This window comes from Penicillium psychrosexuale (genome assembly GCF_028828465.1).
Source record: "Penicillium psychrosexuale strain IBT 29551 chromosome Unknown utg000002l, whole genome shotgun sequence".
Taxonomy (NCBI): Eukaryota; Fungi; Ascomycota; class Eurotiomycetes; order Eurotiales; family Aspergillaceae; genus Penicillium; species Penicillium psychrosexuale.
In genome coordinates this window covers 5652226-5671686 of record NW_026643187.1, presented here as the reverse complement: position 1 = coordinate 5671686, position 19461 = coordinate 5652226, and the positions used below count along the sequence as shown (strand labels likewise).

The window sequence follows — 19461 nt, the reverse complement described above, 5'->3', positions numbered from 1 at the left end:
ATCCTAACATGTGAGATGTAGGACGAAATCATTCACTAGCCTGGTAAAGCTTATATCTTCTATTGAGCATGCTAACTATATATATGGATGAAAGACGGTCATAATTCCCTGCTGTACAAAATGTTGAGAAGATAACACAATAATCAGGTCGCAAGCTATCATATCATAACAGTTCGTGAGATGGGACCAACACTGAGCCGGAATTATAGTAGGAATGCAAATGCTAATTGGCAGTATCCGCTGGATGTGCAATCCGATTCCAAGAGTGCCATCAATAGGGTTTCATCCCCTCAATAAGAGAACGATCCAGTTCCCTCTGAGCTTCCAGATTAGAAACACGGTCTTGCAGCTTCTTAATCTCGCCATCCTTCTTCTTCAATGCCAGCCGCGTCATATCCCGCCCACGGATAATCCCCCGTGTCTTCAGGTCCTGCCGGTTAAGCAGCGAAAGCACCTCGTCGTGCGCTCTGTTTGGCAAAACAACACTATGTTTCTCCAGGATATCGAGTAGACTCTTTGCAAGGTCCGAGGTGTCAAACTTCGAGTCCGCAGAGAGTACATCATTGTACTTGCTAGGCGTGGGTGTCATGCATAACTCCGCCGACGAAGGAAACATCTCGGTGCGCGAGGAGCGGGATGAGAAAGGCGTCGCGGGTGCAGACCGGTCGTAGGAAGACTTATCATTTGTGATTTCGCCCAATTTGCGCTTGCCGGGTGAGGTCACCGCGGCGGTGCGGGGGGTCTTGAACGGGGAGTCGGGATGGAAGTTGGGTTGCGAGATGAAGGTCTCGGTCTGGCTGGAAGAGAGTGCCTTGATAAGCTCATCGTCATCCGAGTCGTCGTTCCAGCCAAAATCATCTGAGGCTTCCGAGATCATTCTGGCTTTGGCTGTCTTGGGCGGCGACTTGAAGTTGCGCTGCGGGGTGTCGATAAATCGGCGCTCGGTTTGTGGAGTCATGAGTCCGTTGTTCATACGTCCTGGTGTGCGCTTTGATGGAGTGAGCGAGAAAGAGTCGGTTTCGGATCGAGAGTTGGCAAGAACGACTGCTTGTTCGCGGATTATAGCGTCAGCTGCCCACAGGAAGAAGCTGCATCGCGACTGTGCGCAAGTCCAAACTGTCTGTATGTCAGTCGCTAACTTTTTTCAAGCATGGGGATATCTTTCCAGGCATGGAGAGCCTCGGAACATACACCATTTCCCTAAGTTTGGCCCATGCTTCTTAGTTTCACGACGGACAGCAACCGGCCGATCTGCGCAGTTACAACACCAAAGGCCATCTCTGAAGAGGCCACGGTTCTGACGTGAGGTAGTTCTTGGAGAACCTGGGTATAGCTGAGGGTACGACATTTGCGACTGTTTTCCCAGATGTTGAAGAGCGAAGATGACGTTGTCGCCATGGAAACTGGCTTATCTCTTATCGAGACTCCAGGTCTTGGCATTATCAGACGATCTATAAAATCCTCTAGGTGGATTAACAGTGCATGAATAGAGGATACACTATGAATAGAACATAGATACAGAGAATAATATGGTCATCTATAATCAGGTTGAATAGAAGATATTGTTTTACATGCATTGTTGAGACTGTGGTTTGATCTCCACCCATTCAACACCGTTCTTGCCTAGTAAGTTTAAAGAAATCATTTGAAGTTTGACAGCACGTGCTGTCGCTTCTTAAAGTACTCACGCGTTTACTACTCCCACAATCAAATCCTCCTTCTTGCATACCCCTCTAAACGCGAAAATGAGTGCACCACGCACAACCAAAGAGGGACCCTTCTCAACCATCCCCAAAGAACTATACCTCGCGATATCTGAGTTCCTTCCATCACTATCAGACCTAAATGCGTTCGCGCGCACCACCACAGCAACCTACAGTCTCCTCAGCACAGACCTGTACAAGCGCGATGCAAAGTCTCCCAACCCCAAATCCCTCTTCTGGGCCGCAACAACCGACAACACCTCAACAGCCCTAAAAGCTCTTTCCGCAGGCTTCGACATCGAATCCAAAACAGAGATAAAGACAGGCCAACAACTCAAGGGCTGCACCCCAATCCTACTAGCCGCTTATTACAACAGCCCCGCAGTACTCAAACTGCTCCTGCTAAACGACAAAGCAAACCCAAACACCCCCGATGACAAATGGCTCTGCTCGCCACTGTCCTGGGCTGTCAAAGAGTGCTGCATAGCCATTGTGCAGACCTTACTCAGCGACAGCCGTACAGACGTCAACCAGCAAGACAAGATTGGCGATACCGCACTCATGATCGCCGTCAACTACCAGCCCGCGATGGTCCCCCTGCTTCTCTGTAGCGGACGGGCTGATCCGCGCGTGGGAAATCTGCAGGGATGGACGCCTCTCAGTCGTGCCGCGCAGGAAATTGACGGAGATGTGGGCATGTTGCTTGCCGACCACCTGCGCCTGATCATTCAGGGGGACGATGGCGAAGAGGAGTGTCAGCATGTGTTTTTCTATGCGGCTGTCATGGGCTATGTTGACATTGTCCATTACCTGGTGAAGTGTTATGGAGAGAAGGTCGATCCCAACGCCGAGGAACGACAGTATGGCCGGGGAGCGTTTGCGATTGCGGCTTCGGCGGAGCGGTTGGAGGTTGTGCAGTTTTTGCTGGAGTGGAAGGCTACGAACCCTAACGTGCAGACGGATTGGACGAAGCAGACGCCCTTGTTTGTTGCTGCGCAGCATGGGCACGACGAGATCGTGGCTCTGTTGCTTGATTCTGGCAGGGTTGACCTGGAGATTGCTGACAAGCATGGGACTACGCCTTTGGGAATCGCGGTCGAAAGAAACCACGAGGACATCGTGCGGCGGTTGTTGGCTGGGCCTCGACGGGCTAATCCTAATGCTCGCGATAAGAAGGGTCGGACACCGCTGTTCCATGCTGCATTGAACGGTCGCCTGGGTGTTGTGATAATACTCCTTGAGGCGGATGGAATTGATTTGCAGTTGAGTGATGCAGAGGGGAAGACGCCGGTGGCTGTGGCCTTCGAATATGGCAATCGGCAGGTTGCGGAGGTGCTACAGAGATACATTGACAGCGAACCGTGAATATTATGGTCTCAATTATCATAACGCATCTGGTGAGCGGCCCGATCATATGCTGTATCTATCTAGTCCTTCCACCCTCAGCACAACCAAGAAATAGAAGCAAGCAATGAATCGGTGTATGAAAACAAAATCAAATAGTGGGAATCAAACGGGAGAAGCCATATCTATGGCGGTATCACGAATGTAGCAAAACAATTCTAACATCGACATCTAATCAGCAAGTACATGCCGCAACATGGCACCGAACGGATCAGCAAGCTTGAGAATCTCCGTGACGTCGGGCTTGACCGGTTCACCCGCGGTACGACGAAGCTGGTCCTGTTTCTTTGACCGGCGGCGGCGCTCTACGGCGATGGGATCGTCCATGTCTTCATCTCCAGAGTCTTCATCAGAGGCTTCAGATGCTTCATCCGAGATGGTGAGGTCCTCCAGATCAGCCTGTAAACTGGTTAGCCTGAAATCCAAATCCATATTTGAAGTCGAAGAAAAACATACCTCATCAAGACCGAAATCACTGCCCCTGAAGGCTGCAGCTCCTGGAATAGCCTCCCCAGATATACCTTCAGCAGCCATCTTCTGGCGAGTCTTGTTCAGATGCCAGCGTTTTCGGTCCTCTTGCCACTTGATAAGCTGATTGATTTCGGTGAGAGCAAGGTCTTTGTCGATCTGGCCAACTCCGACAGCTCCTTGGAACAAAGCATTGATGTCCATTTTGCCTCCGGCCGGGCCGTTGCGCAGGAAATCGAGGATCTCCTCAATCCAAGCCATGAGAGACTGGAAGAGGCCGTTATCGTGCTGGTGCACTTCGTGGATGAACTTGTAAAAGTTGGCCTCGTGGCGAGCACACAGGTCAATGAACGCCTGCACTGTTTGGTTCGGATCGGCAGAGGCATCCTGGCGCTGGGCACTTTCAATCACACTGATAGCATCGTCGGCAAACAAAGCAAAGTCCGTAATGCTGTTGTAGACATTTGCAGATTTGTAAACCCGGACGAGCGGCTCGTAGAAGATAGTGAACAGATCGCGGAATAGCTGCAGGGTGACTGGCTCCTCAACAATGCTCAGCATCATCGCCTTGTCGCGCTGACGGGTGTAGAGCTTCAGAAGCTGCTTCATGTGAGCGAACCATTGGGCGCCCTGTTGCATTTCCAGGTCTACGTTTTCCACGGCATAGTTCCAAGCCACGTAGCCGTTGAACACCTTGCCAATCTGTTCCGGGGTGAGTTCGGGCGACAGTAGTTCGGAGCGAAGGATGGCCACAATGATGTCGACATCGTCGGTAGTAGCCTCTGCTCGGATCTCATTCTTGATGTCTTCCTCGGCATCCGCGAAGCTCTTGAGCTTCTGAGTAAGAATAGGATCTTCGACCTTCGAAGCCAGAGAAGAAATTGATTTTTGGAAATCTTTGATGCTTTCGTTTAGGGTTAATGAAAAGATGCGTTGCAAAAGTGACCGTGAGCCGAAGGGCTGGGCCATGAAAAGGTCTAGAACACCAGACATGACTGCAGCAGGGTTGGCGATGCGAATCACATTCTTCATTAGCGTGTAGGGAACCAGGCCGTGGATTCTCTTCGCCTGTGAAAACAGTTCAGGGGAGTTATCCTCGGCAAGGAACAGATGGTATATTGTTGCAGCAACCCTATCGAATGTTAGTACGGTGAAACACTAGGAAATCAGACAACATACTCAATGCGGAGCCACTCGGCGAATTTCTGATATTGCGGGCTGAGCTCTGCAATTGAGGGCTTTTCCCGGATCTCGGCGAACAGCCTTGTCAATCCATCTGAAATCGATTAGCGACCAATGTCATGCCGGAAGAAGCTCGCGACTTACTGCTCTCCACAATATCCCGGCGGAACTGCTCCATGTACACGTCCAGCTCCGCCGCTCGTTGCCTAGCAATCTCATAGAATCTCTTCTGTTCCTCGATCCTCACAGCATCCATGCTTTTCCGTTTCTCCACATCAATCAACTCTTCCTCGTTCAACTCGACGGGGCGAGCAGTCAAGAATTCTTCCATGACCTTGGACTCTGCAATGCGGCTGTTCTGCAATGCAGTGCGAAGGAACGCGCGCAGCGACACACGCTGCTCCTCTCGGTACAGCACAGTCGCCCTCGACACGTCGCTCGTTGACGTACGCGGTGACTTGGTTGATCGCCTTGATCCTCGGGACAGCGATCGCCGGATGCTCCCTGTGGAAAGAGTTGGTGCAGAGAGCCTTTCCTCGGGAACACTCGTGTCCTGGGTAGAGAAAGATGAAAGGGACGAAGCATCATCATCTGCACTAGAGCCCCACCAGCTCGAGGTGGAAGAAGACTTGTTCTTACGAGGAAGAGGAGGGAGTTGTTTTCCTGGCAGCTCGGTCCTCAGTCTCTTGTGAAGCTTGACAAACTCTCCATATCTCCTTCCAATATGGATCGCCGGTTTGTCGTGGTGCCGAACCCGAATAATGAATTCCTTCAACAGAAATTGTCAGCAAAACATCCCGCTCCCAAAAGAAGGCGATGTTCAGAATCAACTTACTGCATGTTGATGGTACCGCATTGTCCGCTTGACAGAGGTTGTCCGAACAGCGGCCACGTTCACATCCCAACCATTAATTGAATTACCCTCGGGCATGTTAGCCAGCAGACCCGAATCCTGAGCACCACGCTCGACGATTTCCATCTCCGAGAACTGAATGCGCTCCTCATATCCCGACGCGGTCGGCACACCGGAAACCATCATCAGCTCCACGAGCTTCTCGCATTTGCGGGCCAACTTCCGGCGCTTCGTCTCCTCCAGTCGATCCTCCGAAGACGAGACATGCTTATTGGCAAAGGATTCCAAGAACTATATTCCCAACTGTCAGTCTGGTTCCCATTCAGGGAAGCGTAGCACCCACAACTTGTAGTTTATCCTGCCAAAACTCCTTCTCACGCGCTTGGTCCAGGAACGGGAAGTTTCGGACGTGGTGAACAAAGATATACCGAAGAATAGGCAGTTCCGAGTCGACCGGGGCGACCTCACCGAATTCCGATTTGAATGGGGCGCCGAATCGCTGGAGTGCGGTAGGAGAATTTAGTTCGAAGATTTCAGCACGGACTTCGCGGGCGATGAGCTCGCGCTTGAGGTCTATGCCAGTTAACAACCTGTCAGCCACCGTGGAATCGGAATATCATCATCATATGCTCCAACTTACAGTGTTCTTGCTTGCCGGTCAAGACCTGGTCTGTTGGCGGGGTTGCACCGGCATCTCCGTTACCGCTAGGTAGAGCGGAATCAGGCGATTGTGTGTCTGGCATGTTGAGCGGTAATGCTCCTGCTCACTTGAGAGGGAAGCTGAGTCCCTGAGAGACTTGAATTGCACGCCCAGGATTCACGTGATGCAAATTGAAGCACAGAATGTGTCTGCCTAAAGAGGCCGGGGCTGTAATGCGGAGCTACTCCGTCGACAGGGCTGAAGAGCGGGGAATGCCAGGGAATGCTTTGTCCGATGTTTGTACTGGGAAAGATGTGGGAAAGACGATGTGGAGGGGGAGCGGAGCAGATGTCGGGAAAGACAGGATGTCGTCACCCAATTTATTTTTAATATTTAGCTGACACCTAAAATATTGGGGCTATACAAGGCTATATATTGTAAGATTCTATTGTTATCCTGCTATCCTCCATACAATGATGAAATAGTCAGCCAGCAGCCAAAAATGGCTGCACCTGACGCCGGCCTTGACGTCACGTGTAATAATTCGCAGGGTCCGGCCCACCACGCCGCTCCTTGGCTTCCTCCACGTCAAAGTAAAAGCGTCGTATGTGGTCGATCCCTAAGGAAGGCCTCTTACTTCAGGAAGTCCCTTCCTAGCGAAGAAATAATTCACCGGCTTCATAACCAGTACACGGGCAACACCGGGTTGAGAAAACTGGCGCTTACATGGGCCGATTGCGTTAGGCTTCTTTTAGACCCTTGCGGCTATTTATTATTGTGGAGCGGAGCAATAATAAATGTCATCATTGGCGAAAATACGGAAATAGCATGCGACCAAGGATGTTATCCGCGTCGACGTTTTAACCACCAATCAACAGAGATTATAAGCTCGGCTTCTTGCCTTCAACCACAGGTAAGGGGGGTTTTCCCCTGATTCGTCAACTGCATTCAACGTCTTTGCATAAACTCGACCACGGCCAGTTTCCTTTCTACAATAAGGTACAATATGTGAAAGGAGACATAGCCTATTCAAAGCACATATTAAATTAAACCCTCACATACCCTGCCTCCAATGTTGGCACGAAGGCCCCTCGCTCTAGCGAGCCGCCTTTACAAAAGCTCAACGTATCTAAGCCCTCTCCAGCGCACATCATTCCCAGGACCAAAGCCTCTTTTCCATCGCACAATCAGTACAATCCCAAGCAACCCTCTGCTTTCTACACGGTATACCGGCCTATCTGGTCGCACTTACACCATCGAACATGTTTTGCAGGAGGAAGTTTCCCCACCGCGTCAAGTCTATCGTGCCTCGTCAGTAGACACCGAACCTTCCCATATTTACATACATGCTTATACCTTCAGGGCGCATGGTCACAAATTCATATTAAAGTACATACATCCCGTCAACTTCGAAGATCTCCAAGAAGTCAATAATCGCCTACATAGCAACGCAAGCCATGTCCGCCTTGCTGTAGACACTATCCCCGACAAGTCTATGTTTGTTTTCGAACACTTCACAGGTCATCTCTTAACTCTTGCCCAGAAGGACTTGTCCCTTGCGGTAACCAAGAGAATCCTCAAGGACGCCCTTACCGGGCTTGCTGAGCTTCACGATCAGGATATCGTCCACACAGGTATTTCCACTGCTGTTTTTCTGGAATATTGCAACATAACTTACTCTTGTAGATATAAAACCAGACAATGTCTTCATCAACTGGCAAAATCTCAATGATGAGATTATCGTCGACCAAGTCCAACTCGGTGATCTGGAAGATGCAGCTCATATCCCCCCAGGATGCGACATGATCGGGAAACAAGCCGGCAACTGGATGTGGAGGAGTCCCGAAGCCCACGCAGGAGGGCCTGTCAACAAACCTTCGGATGTGTTCTCGTTTGCTCTTGTTGTAAGTCCCACATCTGGAACTTTCCTAAGCGCAGCTGGTAACTGGTCATCAAGTGCATCTGCGCCGTTCATAAGCGCATCATTTTTGCAGTTCGGGAAGATGAGTTGGAGGAGGGTATTGAACCTATCGCTGTCGTAATCGAGCGCCAGATCTCCTACTTCGCAGATGAAAACGGGCTCAATGGATTGTTGAAGCATCTTGGTGACAATCCATGGGTTCGCGTTTTCGAAGTCACTTGGGATGGATTGGACCAGGAGACCCCGCGTGAGCCGTTCGCACTCTGGAATGGTGTTGATGATGACTTCAAGAGTCTTGTTGGTGCCATGACACGTTTTGATCCGGGGGAACGGATCACGGCGCGTCAGGCGTTGGAGCATAAATGGTTTGAGGGCGTTTGATTGGGAGGAGTCAATGCGCAATGAAATATCTCTACTTGTACTGGCGTGGCGTTCAGGAATATATATTGCCTAACCATGATTGAAATGAACCAAGTATTCACAAGGCAAAGGAACTACGATATGTATCTCTTTCAGTTGGATAGAATAATTCATTTCATCTATTTATTTCAAAGCGTAAAAGTAAATAATACTCAATCAATATGAAAGTAAAAATTCAGGACTTCAGCCATGTTATTTAGAGTGGAAAGATTAAGCTAAACCAAATATGAAAAAATAAGAAAAACCCGCATTTCCATCGCTGACAACATTAAATACGCTCCAGAAAACAATATTTGCAAAGACACCCAAGAACCCTGCCTTTTTACTTCATAAATTCCAGCTCCATGTCCCGGGGCAGGTAGTGTCCCTGGGGCTGCTGGCCATTCCAGGCCTGCATGTTTTGCAGAGCGCGCTCATGCTCGAGTGAGGGGAACATCTGTTGAGGGTGCTGGTATTGAGGCGAGTGGTCGCTAGGAGGAGTTTGCATCATGGGAGGAGCACCGCGAGCCATCTGAGCGCTGTTATAAAGGGTAAAGTCGTTACCGGCCTGGGCTTGGAGTCCATATTCGTAGCGCTCAGAAAGAGTGTCGCCGACGTTACAAGAGTCCGGTGAATATAACATGGCGTTGCCCTGCGCACCAGGGGAGAGGCCGGTGGGCTTCCCGGAGGCATCGTAGGAACAGTGACTGAGGTTCATTGGTTCGTAGTCATTCGAATAACCCTTCATCGCCTCGAGGGCATGACCCTGAGGAAGCTGTGCAGCCATCGCAGTGTAGTCCTCGTTGGTTGGATAGTCCAGATTGCTCCAATCCAGGTCGAAGTTGATGCTTTCCGTGCCGGTGAGCGGGGATCCGTCAAAGGACACCGGTCCCATCAAGTCGGGAACCGATTCGGCAGATGGAATAGACATGGAGTTCATGGATTGGCGGTGCATCTCCAGGGCTGGAATCAAGCCGTTCGGGTCACCCGCTTCAAATTGACTCTGGAAGCCGCTCAGGTTCACCGATGTTGGGAACGAGTTAGCGTCGGTCATCAGATAGGGTGATGCTTCTCCGAATAGAGGGAAATCCTCCCCATGGGCAAGCGCAGGAGGGTCAGCGAAGTTGAACTGGGGATTCTCAGGCCAGTTGTAGGCCTGGTCGCTGGGGGAAGGACTGGGGCCAGGGATTGGAGAGGCAAAGTCGGTAACCTTCGAAGCCGGAGTAGACACACTGGGAGTCTGAGGTGTGGCCTGGACAGAAGAGCCTCGCTTGCTGCCATTGCGTCCGTTATTCTTGGAGCGAACGTAAACCCAACCATGAGATTTTTCCATGTGCTGCTTGCAGTTGCTGGCACGTTTGGAAGCATAGGGGCACTTGTGGAATTGACACTTGTAGAGGGTGGGCTTTTCCGAATGCCTGTCGTTCATGTGACGATCACGTTCTTTCTCGGTGGGCCAACCTTTAGTGTGGTAGTTGCAGTCAGAGTGCTCGCACTTCCAAGGGCGAGTGTGTGTCTTCTCGTGTTTCCTATGAATGGATTAGCAATTCAATTCCGATACTTCAATTGAACAGGGTAACTTACGTCAAGTCACAGGGGCGCTTAAAGACCTTGTCGCAGTCGGAGCACTTTTGATTGATGTTCATGGGAGGGGCATCCTTCTTGCGGCGGGCCATAGAGCGCTCAACGCCCTCATCGATTGCATCGTCGAGGGTGATAGTACGCTTGGCAGTACTAGAAACATCCGCCTCGTAGGGCTTTCCAGTGGCCAGAGATATTGGCTTTCCGTCTTGCATAATTACAAGTTCGGCAGACTTCCCATTCTGGGATAGACCACCTGCCAAAGTAGCCTTCGGGATGCTATTTTGAATTAGCTAGGCTCTGCTGTCTAAATCGAATGGAATATCACATACATAGAAGGGGTGGACTCCTTGTTAGTCTCGGAGCCCTGAGTCGCCTGGACTCGCTCGCGTTCAGCGCGAATCATTGCTGCGTATCGTCGGACCTGCGAAACAAGGTCAAGGAAGTATCCGTTAGTGTAAGGTCGATCGGCTGGTAGTCGTTGATCACGATCGTTGAGGTGCGACGCCGAAGTATGTAAGCATTGAATTGTAAATTCGCAGAAGTTGAGATAAGAATTCCGAGAAGTGGCGGAGTTCTTTAAAGTATAAGAAAAATAATAAGCATAACTAGAACTCCATAAACCCATTGAAGAGAACAATGTATTGACTTACCGGCGCCAACCACAATAGGGTTTTCTCGAGGTCGCGCAAGCAAACAATCTGCTTATTGATAATGCGCTGGGGGACACTTCGGGCCAATGCGTGGAATGGTTTCAAGCGGGGCTCTTTCAGAATAGGGACAAGCACAAAACGTTCAATCTGTTTGCAGGCGGCAGGGCCTAATTGACGTTTTGGCGATGAACCAATATCGAAAGCCGAGATAGAGCTTGTGATTGCAGATTGATTGTCATGAATACCATCATTCACTATTCATTGTTAGTACTCAAATAGGAAACAATAGGGAACAAAGGGCAACGATGAATTCCTGGGGCATGTGACACCCACCTTTATTTTCAGAATCAGCGAGCCCCTCTTCGCTACTGACAGAAGTTCCTAGTCCACTGTCGGACTCGTGGCTATGCTGTTGACGGGCCTTTTTCTCGTCTAGTGGGATGGGAATGCTGCGGCCCTCTTCTTTTAAGGAGCGCGGGGAGCCAGACATAGACTCGGAGTTACTGCGCACTAACCCACTCTCTATCGTACTTTCACCAGCGACCGAGCTCTGGTCTTCGGTGGGGTCCAGGGTCAGACGGCCTAGGATGGAAGTCATGCGCTCTTCGGCAACAGCGATAGATTCTAACGAGGTGGCCGAGCGATGAGGTAGGGAGCGGAAGTTCAAGACAGGGTCGCGATCGCTCGATGGAGGAGAAGTAGGGGAATGGAAAGTCTCTCCTTTCTTCAGGGGCATTTTAGAGCTGGGCGAGTCGCTGGGAAGAGCGCTGTTTAAGACCGGCCGACGACGCGGGTGCACCCGCGTCGGCTCAGTCTGAATAGCAGACATTATTGGGCGTAGTACTATGTCGGCCAATATTTAGTATACATTCTCGGTTAGGAAAGGAACAGTGGATTGCGGCTGATTGGCGCATCGCATGACTCACCGGAGAGTTGACCAAATGATTAGCGAAGTGACGTACGGTCGAGTCAGAGATGCAAGCCTCGACTTGATGCGGATGATCTTCGTTCTTTGGTATATAAAAGCACCACCTCTTTTGGATCCCAACCAGGGTTGATTAAAGCCGAATGGTTGAGCCGGTATGAGGGCCCTGAAGATCTATCACGATAGCGATCGTTTGAGAGCCTCTGGATGAACATGCACTCCAATCCAACGTGTCGCGGGGTCGGAAAACTTCAAAGCGGGGTTCGAGGCAGAGCGTATCAAGAACACCAGCTCAAAAGGATTTTAATCAAGGATTGCGATATCCTCAGGTGAAATGAATTCGCCGAATTCGAAGTACTGATGGGATTCCAATGTTCCTGAGATATAACGTCCAAGATGGGTTCCAAGCGGTCAGCCCCACTAAATATGAAATCTTTAGGATCCTTAGACTGAAGGCAGCGATGAACAGCAAAATAGGATTTGAAATGAAGAATAACACGAACAACAGACGACGGGGGGAACAAGCGGATCAAGGAAGAGAAGGGACCGGAGGCTCATTGCGTGTTGGATGTCTGCCTGATAGACGAAGGCGCTAAGACCGAATTGGTATAGAATGCGAAGGCTGAGCACATTCTACGGCCGGTGATTGGCCGTGGAAAACGTTTGTATGGTAAACCAATAACCGTAATTAAACAGGCCAGCCATTTGAGGTGGTTCCCGCGTGGCCCCCGGCGGGTACGGTACCGTTTCTCCACCGGTTCCACTGTCTTAAAATGGAAACTCGGCAGCCGGAAAGACCACAATTCCGTTCCAAAAGAGCCTCACCTCCCCAGGCAGCATTTTTATTTCTTCCTACGCGTCCTCATCCAAAGTACAGCGAAAGCCGGTGGAGTCAGCATTTTTATTTTCTTCCATGTCTACGTCACATATTACTGGGATCAGGCCATAAAAAGTCTGGGCTGGGAAAATTACCATGGCCATGCTTATTGGCATGGGGCACATGACGCTCAGGGTCTTGGCCCCCAATTGGTAATCAAGAGGGTCGTCGCGCAGCCAACAAAAAGGGAACACCGTCGACTAACTTTTAGGCCGATATGCCAGCTCATCCAAAGACTCATTCTGGTCCAGTCATGCTCGCCAAATACGAGCTGCATATGCACTCTTGAGCCTCCTATCACCGCTTGTTGTACCCGTCTTGAGCAGCCCAATAATAGTCCAATGTTGGTCTGCTCAGCCTGCGTTTGTCGGACGAAAACTCGCCCGTTTGAAACGAAAACGACATTCTACCTGTGATGCTATGCTGACCGGACGAACTAGACTTTTTGCTCGTATCGACCCCTCAACTCCGCCCTTCTCTGACTCCTTTTTGCCCATGCACAGCCTACCTGTCAGTTTATCAAAAAGGACCAGCTTTCCAAAGAGATGATGTATTCTTGAGCCAGTTTGTAGCGTCTCATTTACTTTGTAAGACTATACAAGGACCGACAACGCCCACCTTGTAGTATAGCTCATTGATATGCCAACTACATTCATGGTATCTGGCTATCTTACGTTGTAGCTGACCTCACTTTGCAATGGCACTAGGCCATGGAATTGGTATGAAAGTCTACCCAAGCCGCCCGGGAAAAAAATCAGTCAACCGCATTTGTTCCCCCGGAATTGTGTCTCACCTACATCACCTTTGGCGTGGTCGCCCCGTCACCGGCCTGACTACCGTCCTAACTATTCCAGGCTGCGAAATTATTAACTCGATATGCAACTGCCTAACTAGTTAAATAACTAGTCATGACCAATATCTGCTAGAAAACCTAGTACTACGAATGAGTCTACCTTGGCAATGGCGAGAGTTGACGTACTTCCAAGGGACGCAATTTTGCCAAGAAAAAGGGACAAGCCCTCAATTCTAAACTCATCTCTTCGTTCATATGATTAAGACCTCGGGAGTCAATTTGATCCTACCCCGAATGATGTCAGCCATTTGGAGCTCCAGGGCTGAACTATCACAAGCAGATAACAGCCAATGGTGTTAGGGCACGCTTGCGACTGGGATCAGACCGAATGCCATACACTCTTGAATACCATTGGGACTATATTGCTGATTGAATGGAAGTGTAGCAGAACTGTAATACATATTCTATTCATGCATACATATGTCCTACCCCCATATACTTGACCGATTGGACCTCGGCTTCGGGGCATGGCAGAATGGCGGGCGGTACTGAGATGCCCGCGTGTTGATTTCCCCCGGATTCTGAGTCCGGCGAACCTCGTCTTCTTCCCCAGTAATTCGCTAAATCTGGCGCGGGATTCTGTAGGGAATCGTCTCATATGCGCGTATTAAACAGATGAATTGGTGATTGCTTTCCGTCCACATCTCTTATCTCCCCGCTTCATTTTACCGACCGCAACCGGACAAGACACCGCACCCATGGACTTCGAACAGTATGGACAGAGCTCCCAGCGGCCTCGACAACGGAGAAGAAGAGCCGGAAAGCGGCGATTGAACAACAAGGCACCCATCGCAGCACGTTTAGCGCTAGATCCCCAGCTGCGCGGGAAGGTCGGCATATTGTCCGAGGAGCTTGCGAATGACCTCTTCCAGCAGCAGGCCCTCCAAGGTGAGTGTGAAGCCCCGCTCACTGTTCTCAATAATGGTGTTAACAGACTCGTCTTGCTCTGATCAGATGTCACGACTTCCGACGATGGAGTGCTTTATGTTGCAATTGCCCCACACACGCCGACTTATACCTCTGTGGAAGATCAGACCTGGACGATACTCCCAGTGCGCATTCAGCCCACAGAGAGAGCGCCAGTTCCAATGTCACAATCGACAGTGCTGTTTCCCGAATCAGCAGACTCACTACAGCCTTTCCTACAAGCGCTGGGGAAAGTTGACTCGTCACGCAACTCGCTACAGGCACAACGTTCCGTAGAGATTCGGATTCTGGATGTCGCCCCGATTCACCTCGATACGATCTTTGTGACTGTTGAGCGACATCTTCTGCGCAATCACGATGATGTTCAGAGTAAATTTGGTGGTGGATTCACGAATGCGGGGCCGAATGGACTTTGGGGGAAAACGGGGAAGTCGGTAGAAGCCAAGAAGTATTCGAAAAAGGATGCCGAACAGCGTCTCACTGCTGCAGTCCGGGAAGCATTGGGAGCTCAGCGCATTGTACATATCGGAGACGTGCTACCCCTGCCACTCCCTTCTCATCCCATAACTTATGCACCACCACCGCCTGCGCGGATTTCATTCTGCGAGCCAGTTTCGCAAGGCTTGCTGATGCCGACCACAAAGATTGTGCTTGTCCAGGCTCGCCCTCAAGGACTCCGCGCTCAACAAACTGTGCCTTCTAGGTCTGCGCTTCTGAAGCAAGTGGCCGAAGACGAAGCTGACGACACTTCCAATGAACAATTCTACTCTGCAGCCGAGGATAAGCCTGGTGAAAGTGGGGCAGAAATGGAGGTAACGTCAGCTGCCGAGGAGTCAGAGACGGAGGGGTCAGCAGGATCTATGAGTGACTCCTCGGATGATTCTCTAGACGACATGATTTCTCTTAGTGCACCTGAACTGCCACAGCCATCATCGGGGGTGATGTCTTCCTTGACTTCGGCGACTCCTAGAGCCGGCGGCCGACGATTAGATGGAATCCATACCCCCGGGTCTGTGGCGTCGAATTTCACATCGGCCACCCTGCGCCCTGGCCGTGGCGGAGGCAAGACTTTCAAGGTGGAGGGACTGTTGCAGAAAGTCCCAAATGAGGTGTTGCACCCCCGGCCTCGCGACGATGAAGACGTCGACTCCTTTGTCTTTGTAGATATCAGCACCCTCGCCAAGATTGGATGCTTCTCTGGCGATTGGGTCAGAATCGAAGCCGCCGAGGAGCCCCAGCTGAACATGTTCGCCTCGCTCAAATTTGGAAGTTTCAACGACTCCTCTGAAGACTCAGGCGATTGGCGCCCAGTTAAGATCTTTGGTCTTTCGGGTCTTCCGTCCTCCAAGCCGCGGTATGCTATTAATCACTCCGGTGAACGCCGGTCCAGTATCTCACAACGTGCACCCACCCGCTTGACCCCTTCAGTTTTCGTTCCCCCGTTGCTTCTTGGTAACATTGAAAATCCAAAGTACCTGCGGATCTCCCCCATGACCTTCGTTACCCCTAATAGCTCATCCAAACCTGGTCTTTTGCATCACATGAAGAACACTGCTGCTAAAAATCCGCCTTTGGCGAAAGAAGTCACATTGCTCAAGGTTTCCACTCCTCTCTCAATGGATCGGGTCCTTCAACCAGCACTATTTGCAGGGTTGAAGCAGTACTTTGAGTCCCGCCGGCGTATCCTTAAGAGTGGTGATTTGGTCGGAATTAGCGTGGACGAAGGACTCGGCAGAGCGGTGTTCTCTGGCACCGCTGGCGGTGACAGTGCCAGTCAGGAGGAGGACATTACCATCCGGCTGGGCCAAGGTGCCAATGCAAATAATGCCGGAACCCGCAAAATCGGCGTCGCTTGGTTCCGTGTCGGGCATGTAGCCCCAACTGCTGTAGAGGAGCTGGAGGAGACAGGCGAAGATCAGTGGGGCGGAGTCGCTGTACTTGACCCGGCGACTACGCGCATGGTACAGGCTGGGAGTGACGTGAGCCGAGTTCCCGGCGTGCTGGACAACGGATGGGAGTATTGGCTGGGCGTCAAGACAATCCCAAAGAGCGTCCATGATGTCCCAACGCCTCACGGCATTGTTGCCGAACCACCCCAGTCCTTTATCCCTGTATTGCAGCAGCGAATCCGTGATCTGATATCTGCTGCCACAAGCCCGCGGGCTATTCAACTAGGAATGAAGCCCGTCTTCATTCTCCTCAGATCCCAGCAAAGACATATCGGCAAGGCAACTGTCGCCACTCGAGCGTGCTCGGATATCGGTCTCCACACATTCCCCATTGATGCGTACGACATCTTGACAGAAGGTGGTGCGAATGGTGGCGATGTCAAGACCGAGGCGTATCTCAAAGCCCGAGCAGAACGGGCTTTCCACTGCGGAGCAAACTGCACCGCACTGCTGATCAGGCATATCGAGGTCCTAACCGCTGATCGCATCGTCACGGCAATGAGCGATATCTTGAATGATGCGAGAGTTGTCATCGCCACCACCACCGATGTTGAAACCATCCCCGAAGGTATCCGCAGCCTCATCACTCATGAGTTCGAGATGGGTGCCCCGGAGGAGAAAGAGCGTGAAGGCATTCTACGAAATGCCGTCGCAGAGCGCAGTATCAGATTGTCTGCGGACGTGGAACTGGGCAGCATTGCTCTGAAGACCGCAGCTCTTGTCGCAGGAGATCTGGTTGACGTCGTGGAACGAGCTGCCGGGGCGAGAACAGCTCGCCTCGAAAGTCTGGCCGAGGCTAGCAAAAAGCTTTCCGGCTCGGATGTCTTTGTTAGAGACATCCTGCTGGCAGGAGGCGACGGTGCACGAGGTGTCAACAAGGCAGACTTTGACGCTGCTGTAGACGCTGCGCGGAAGAACTTTGCCGATTCGATCGGTGCACCTAAGATTCCAAATGTCGGCTGGGATGATGTTGGTGGATTGACTAATGTTAAGGATGCCTTGGTCGAGACCATTCAGCTGCCGCTCGAACGGCCCGAGCTCTTCGCCAAGGGCATGAAGAAGCGCAGTGGTATCTTGTTCTATGGCCCGCCCGGTACCGGCAAGACCCTGCTTGCCAAGGCCATTGCCACCGAGTTCTCTCTCAACTTCTTCTCCGTCAAGGGCCCCGAACTGCTCAATATGTACATCGGTGAATCCGAGGCAAACGTGCGCCGGGTATTCCAGCGCGCTCGGGATGCTCGACCCTGTGTTGTGTTCTTTGATGAACTGGATTCTGTTGCGCCCAAGCGTGGTAACCAGGGAGACAGTGGTGGTGTTATGGACCGTATCGTTAGTCAGCTGCTTGCAGAGCTGGATGGAATGAACGGCGGCGAGGAGAATAGCGGTGGAGTTTTCGTCATCGGTGCGACTAACCGTCCCGATCTACTTGACACTGCACTTCTCCGCCCTGGTCGCTTCGACAAAATGCTCTACCTGGGCGTGTCAGATACACATAGAAAGCAAGCGACTATCCTTGAGGCCTTGACGCGCAAGTTCGCCCTCAGCCCCGATGTCTCGCTTGACCGCGTTGCGGAACAGCTTCCTCTAACCTATACCGGTGCTGATCTGTATGCACTCTGCTCTGATGCTATGCTGAAAGCAATCACTCGAAAGGCCACCGCGGTTGACGAGAAGATTAAGACTCTGCCAGGTGGTCCTGTCAGCACTGCTTGGTTCTTTGACCATCTCGCCACAAAGGAGGATGTGAATGTGACGGTAACCGAGGAGGATTTCCTGTCTGCTCAAGGAGAGCTCGTGCCAAGTGTCAGGTATGTGTCCACCACTCCCATCCTACTTTCCCTCTTGTCTCTTTTTCATGACATACGATACTAACTCCTCGCAGTGCCAAGGAACTCGAACACTTTGAGCGCATCCGTCAAACCTTCGAAGCAGTGGACAAGTCAAAGCAAGACCCCGCACATACCGCGCCACAGACCATCGCAGAGGCAATGGAGGCATTCCACCAAGGCGGCTCAGCCACTCCAGAAGAGCCTACCACGAATGGTGCCAGTAGCACCACCGGGAGTATCCACGGTCGTATAAAAGGCCTGAATAAATGGCCAGGAAACCTTGTCCGCCGCGGCAGCGGCCAGTCAATAACCAGCAGCAAAGGCAAGGGAAAGAGCGTTAGCAAAAAGGGAAAGTCCCGCACCGGTGCGGAATCCGATGGATCTGTTGATGGTGACGATGAGGATATGGCAGATGGTGCCAATGCCCGAGATGATGAAGACGAGGATGATTACGTCGTTCGGACTGATCACTTGAAAAACCCTATGGAGGAGGTTGAATAGAAAGTCTGGCACTGTTTGTATATTTTAACATGCTGGCACTGTTCAGCTGGCCGATGGCCTTTGTATTTACTATGCTGATTTGATACCTATGTTCATCTGTACATTTTAATTATTTTCTCTGCTATTACTACACCCCTAGTTTTCTATCACAACGTTGTCTTTGTGAGTATAGTATTACAAGTTGGCAAATTGTTCCCTGTGTCAAATTAAAGTTATCCGTTGATATTAAGCTAGCATTACCCGCGCGCCTACTAACAGTACCATGGGTATCTCAAGGTACTACATGGTTAGAATTTGATATATGTACCTTATTTCTAGATAGTATGACTAGCTACTTTCCCCAATGTTATTTGGTGTATCAATGCATTAGACTTGGACTGTTACGTGACGTCCTACGACTTGGCATGACGATACACTAGATCCAGGGTCTCTCTTTGGTAGATGCATTCGTGGACTACTCCCTATCCCAGCCCGCCAGCTGTCGGCTCTGGTGATGTCCCCAGTGGACTGGAAGGCCAGACATTTCCTCTATCATGATGTAGTGAATTTTCCTACTAAAAATGAAAGAAAGAAACAGGATAACCCTTTGCTTTTCGGGAGTATTGAAGCACTGGTTAGTTGTAACTTTGTCTTTGGTAGTGATCGTAGACTTATTTGGACTGATCTTCCCAGTAGACTCACTTTTATATGCTCAAGCAGATGAGAGTGCATATATGAAAAGCCGAGCTGGAGGCCTTGTCTACGAGCACGAGCTTACAGAAAGCTTTGCCTGAGAATAGGGTATGTGAACAAACAT

The 19461-nt window shown here is 50.8% G+C and overlaps 6 protein-coding genes across 6 annotated transcripts; 3 read left to right on the top strand and 3 right to left on the bottom strand.

The window, feature by feature from the left end:
* Nucleotides 1–271: 271 nt before the first annotated feature.
* Nucleotides 272–1196, bottom strand: N7518_003298 (uncharacterized protein; the record flags this gene model as incomplete). The annotated part of the gene is given in 2 exon segments (XM_057184225.1): nt 272–1120; nt 1140–1196. The coding sequence occupies 2 exon segments, from the start codon at nt 1194–1196 to the stop codon at nt 272–274; spliced, it is 906 nt and encodes a 301-aa protein (XP_057045675.1).
* A 549-nt stretch (nt 1197–1745) lies between these two features.
* Nucleotides 1746–3068, top strand: N7518_003297 (ankyrin repeat domain-containing protein; the record flags this gene model as incomplete). The annotated part of the gene is made up of 1 exon (XM_057184224.1): nt 1746–3068. The coding sequence occupies one exon, from the start codon at nt 1746–1748 to the stop codon at nt 3066–3068; it is 1323 nt and encodes a 440-aa protein (XP_057045674.1).
* Nucleotides 3069–3278: 210 nt separating this feature from the next.
* N7518_003296 (PX domain-containing protein) lies at nt 3279–6353 on the bottom strand (the record flags this gene model as incomplete). The annotated part of the gene is made up of 7 exons (XM_057184223.1): nt 3279–3506; nt 3564–4707; nt 4755–4851; nt 4902–5526; nt 5593–5901; nt 5954–6183; nt 6251–6353. 7 exons carry the CDS (start codon nt 6351–6353, stop codon nt 3279–3281), a joined length of 2736 nt encoding a protein of 911 aa, XP_057045673.1.
* Nucleotides 6354–7322: 969 nt separating this feature from the next.
* Nucleotides 7323–8552, top strand: N7518_003295 (putative calcium/calmodulin dependent protein kinase; the record flags this gene model as incomplete). The annotated part of the gene is made up of 3 exons (XM_057184222.1): nt 7323–7884; nt 7937–8154; nt 8208–8552. 3 exons carry the CDS (start codon nt 7323–7325, stop codon nt 8550–8552), a joined length of 1125 nt encoding a protein of 374 aa, XP_057045672.1.
* Nucleotides 8553–8913: 361 nt separating this feature from the next.
* Nucleotides 8914–11633, bottom strand: ace1 (putative C2H2 transcription factor (Ace1); the record flags this gene model as incomplete). The annotated part of the gene is made up of 5 exons (XM_057184221.1): nt 8914–10099; nt 10155–10430; nt 10484–10728; nt 10805–11058; nt 11138–11633. The coding sequence occupies 5 exons, from the start codon at nt 11631–11633 to the stop codon at nt 8914–8916; spliced, it is 2457 nt and encodes an 818-aa protein (XP_057045671.1).
* A 2524-nt stretch (nt 11634–14157) lies between these two features.
* Nucleotides 14158–18665, top strand: pex6 (AAA family ATPase peroxin 6; the record flags this gene model as incomplete). The annotated part of the gene is made up of 3 exons (XM_057184220.1): nt 14158–14347; nt 14414–18143; nt 18218–18665. 3 exons carry the CDS (start codon nt 14158–14160, stop codon nt 18663–18665), a joined length of 4368 nt encoding a protein of 1455 aa, XP_057045670.1.
* Between the last annotated feature and the right edge of the window lie 796 nt (nt 18666–19461).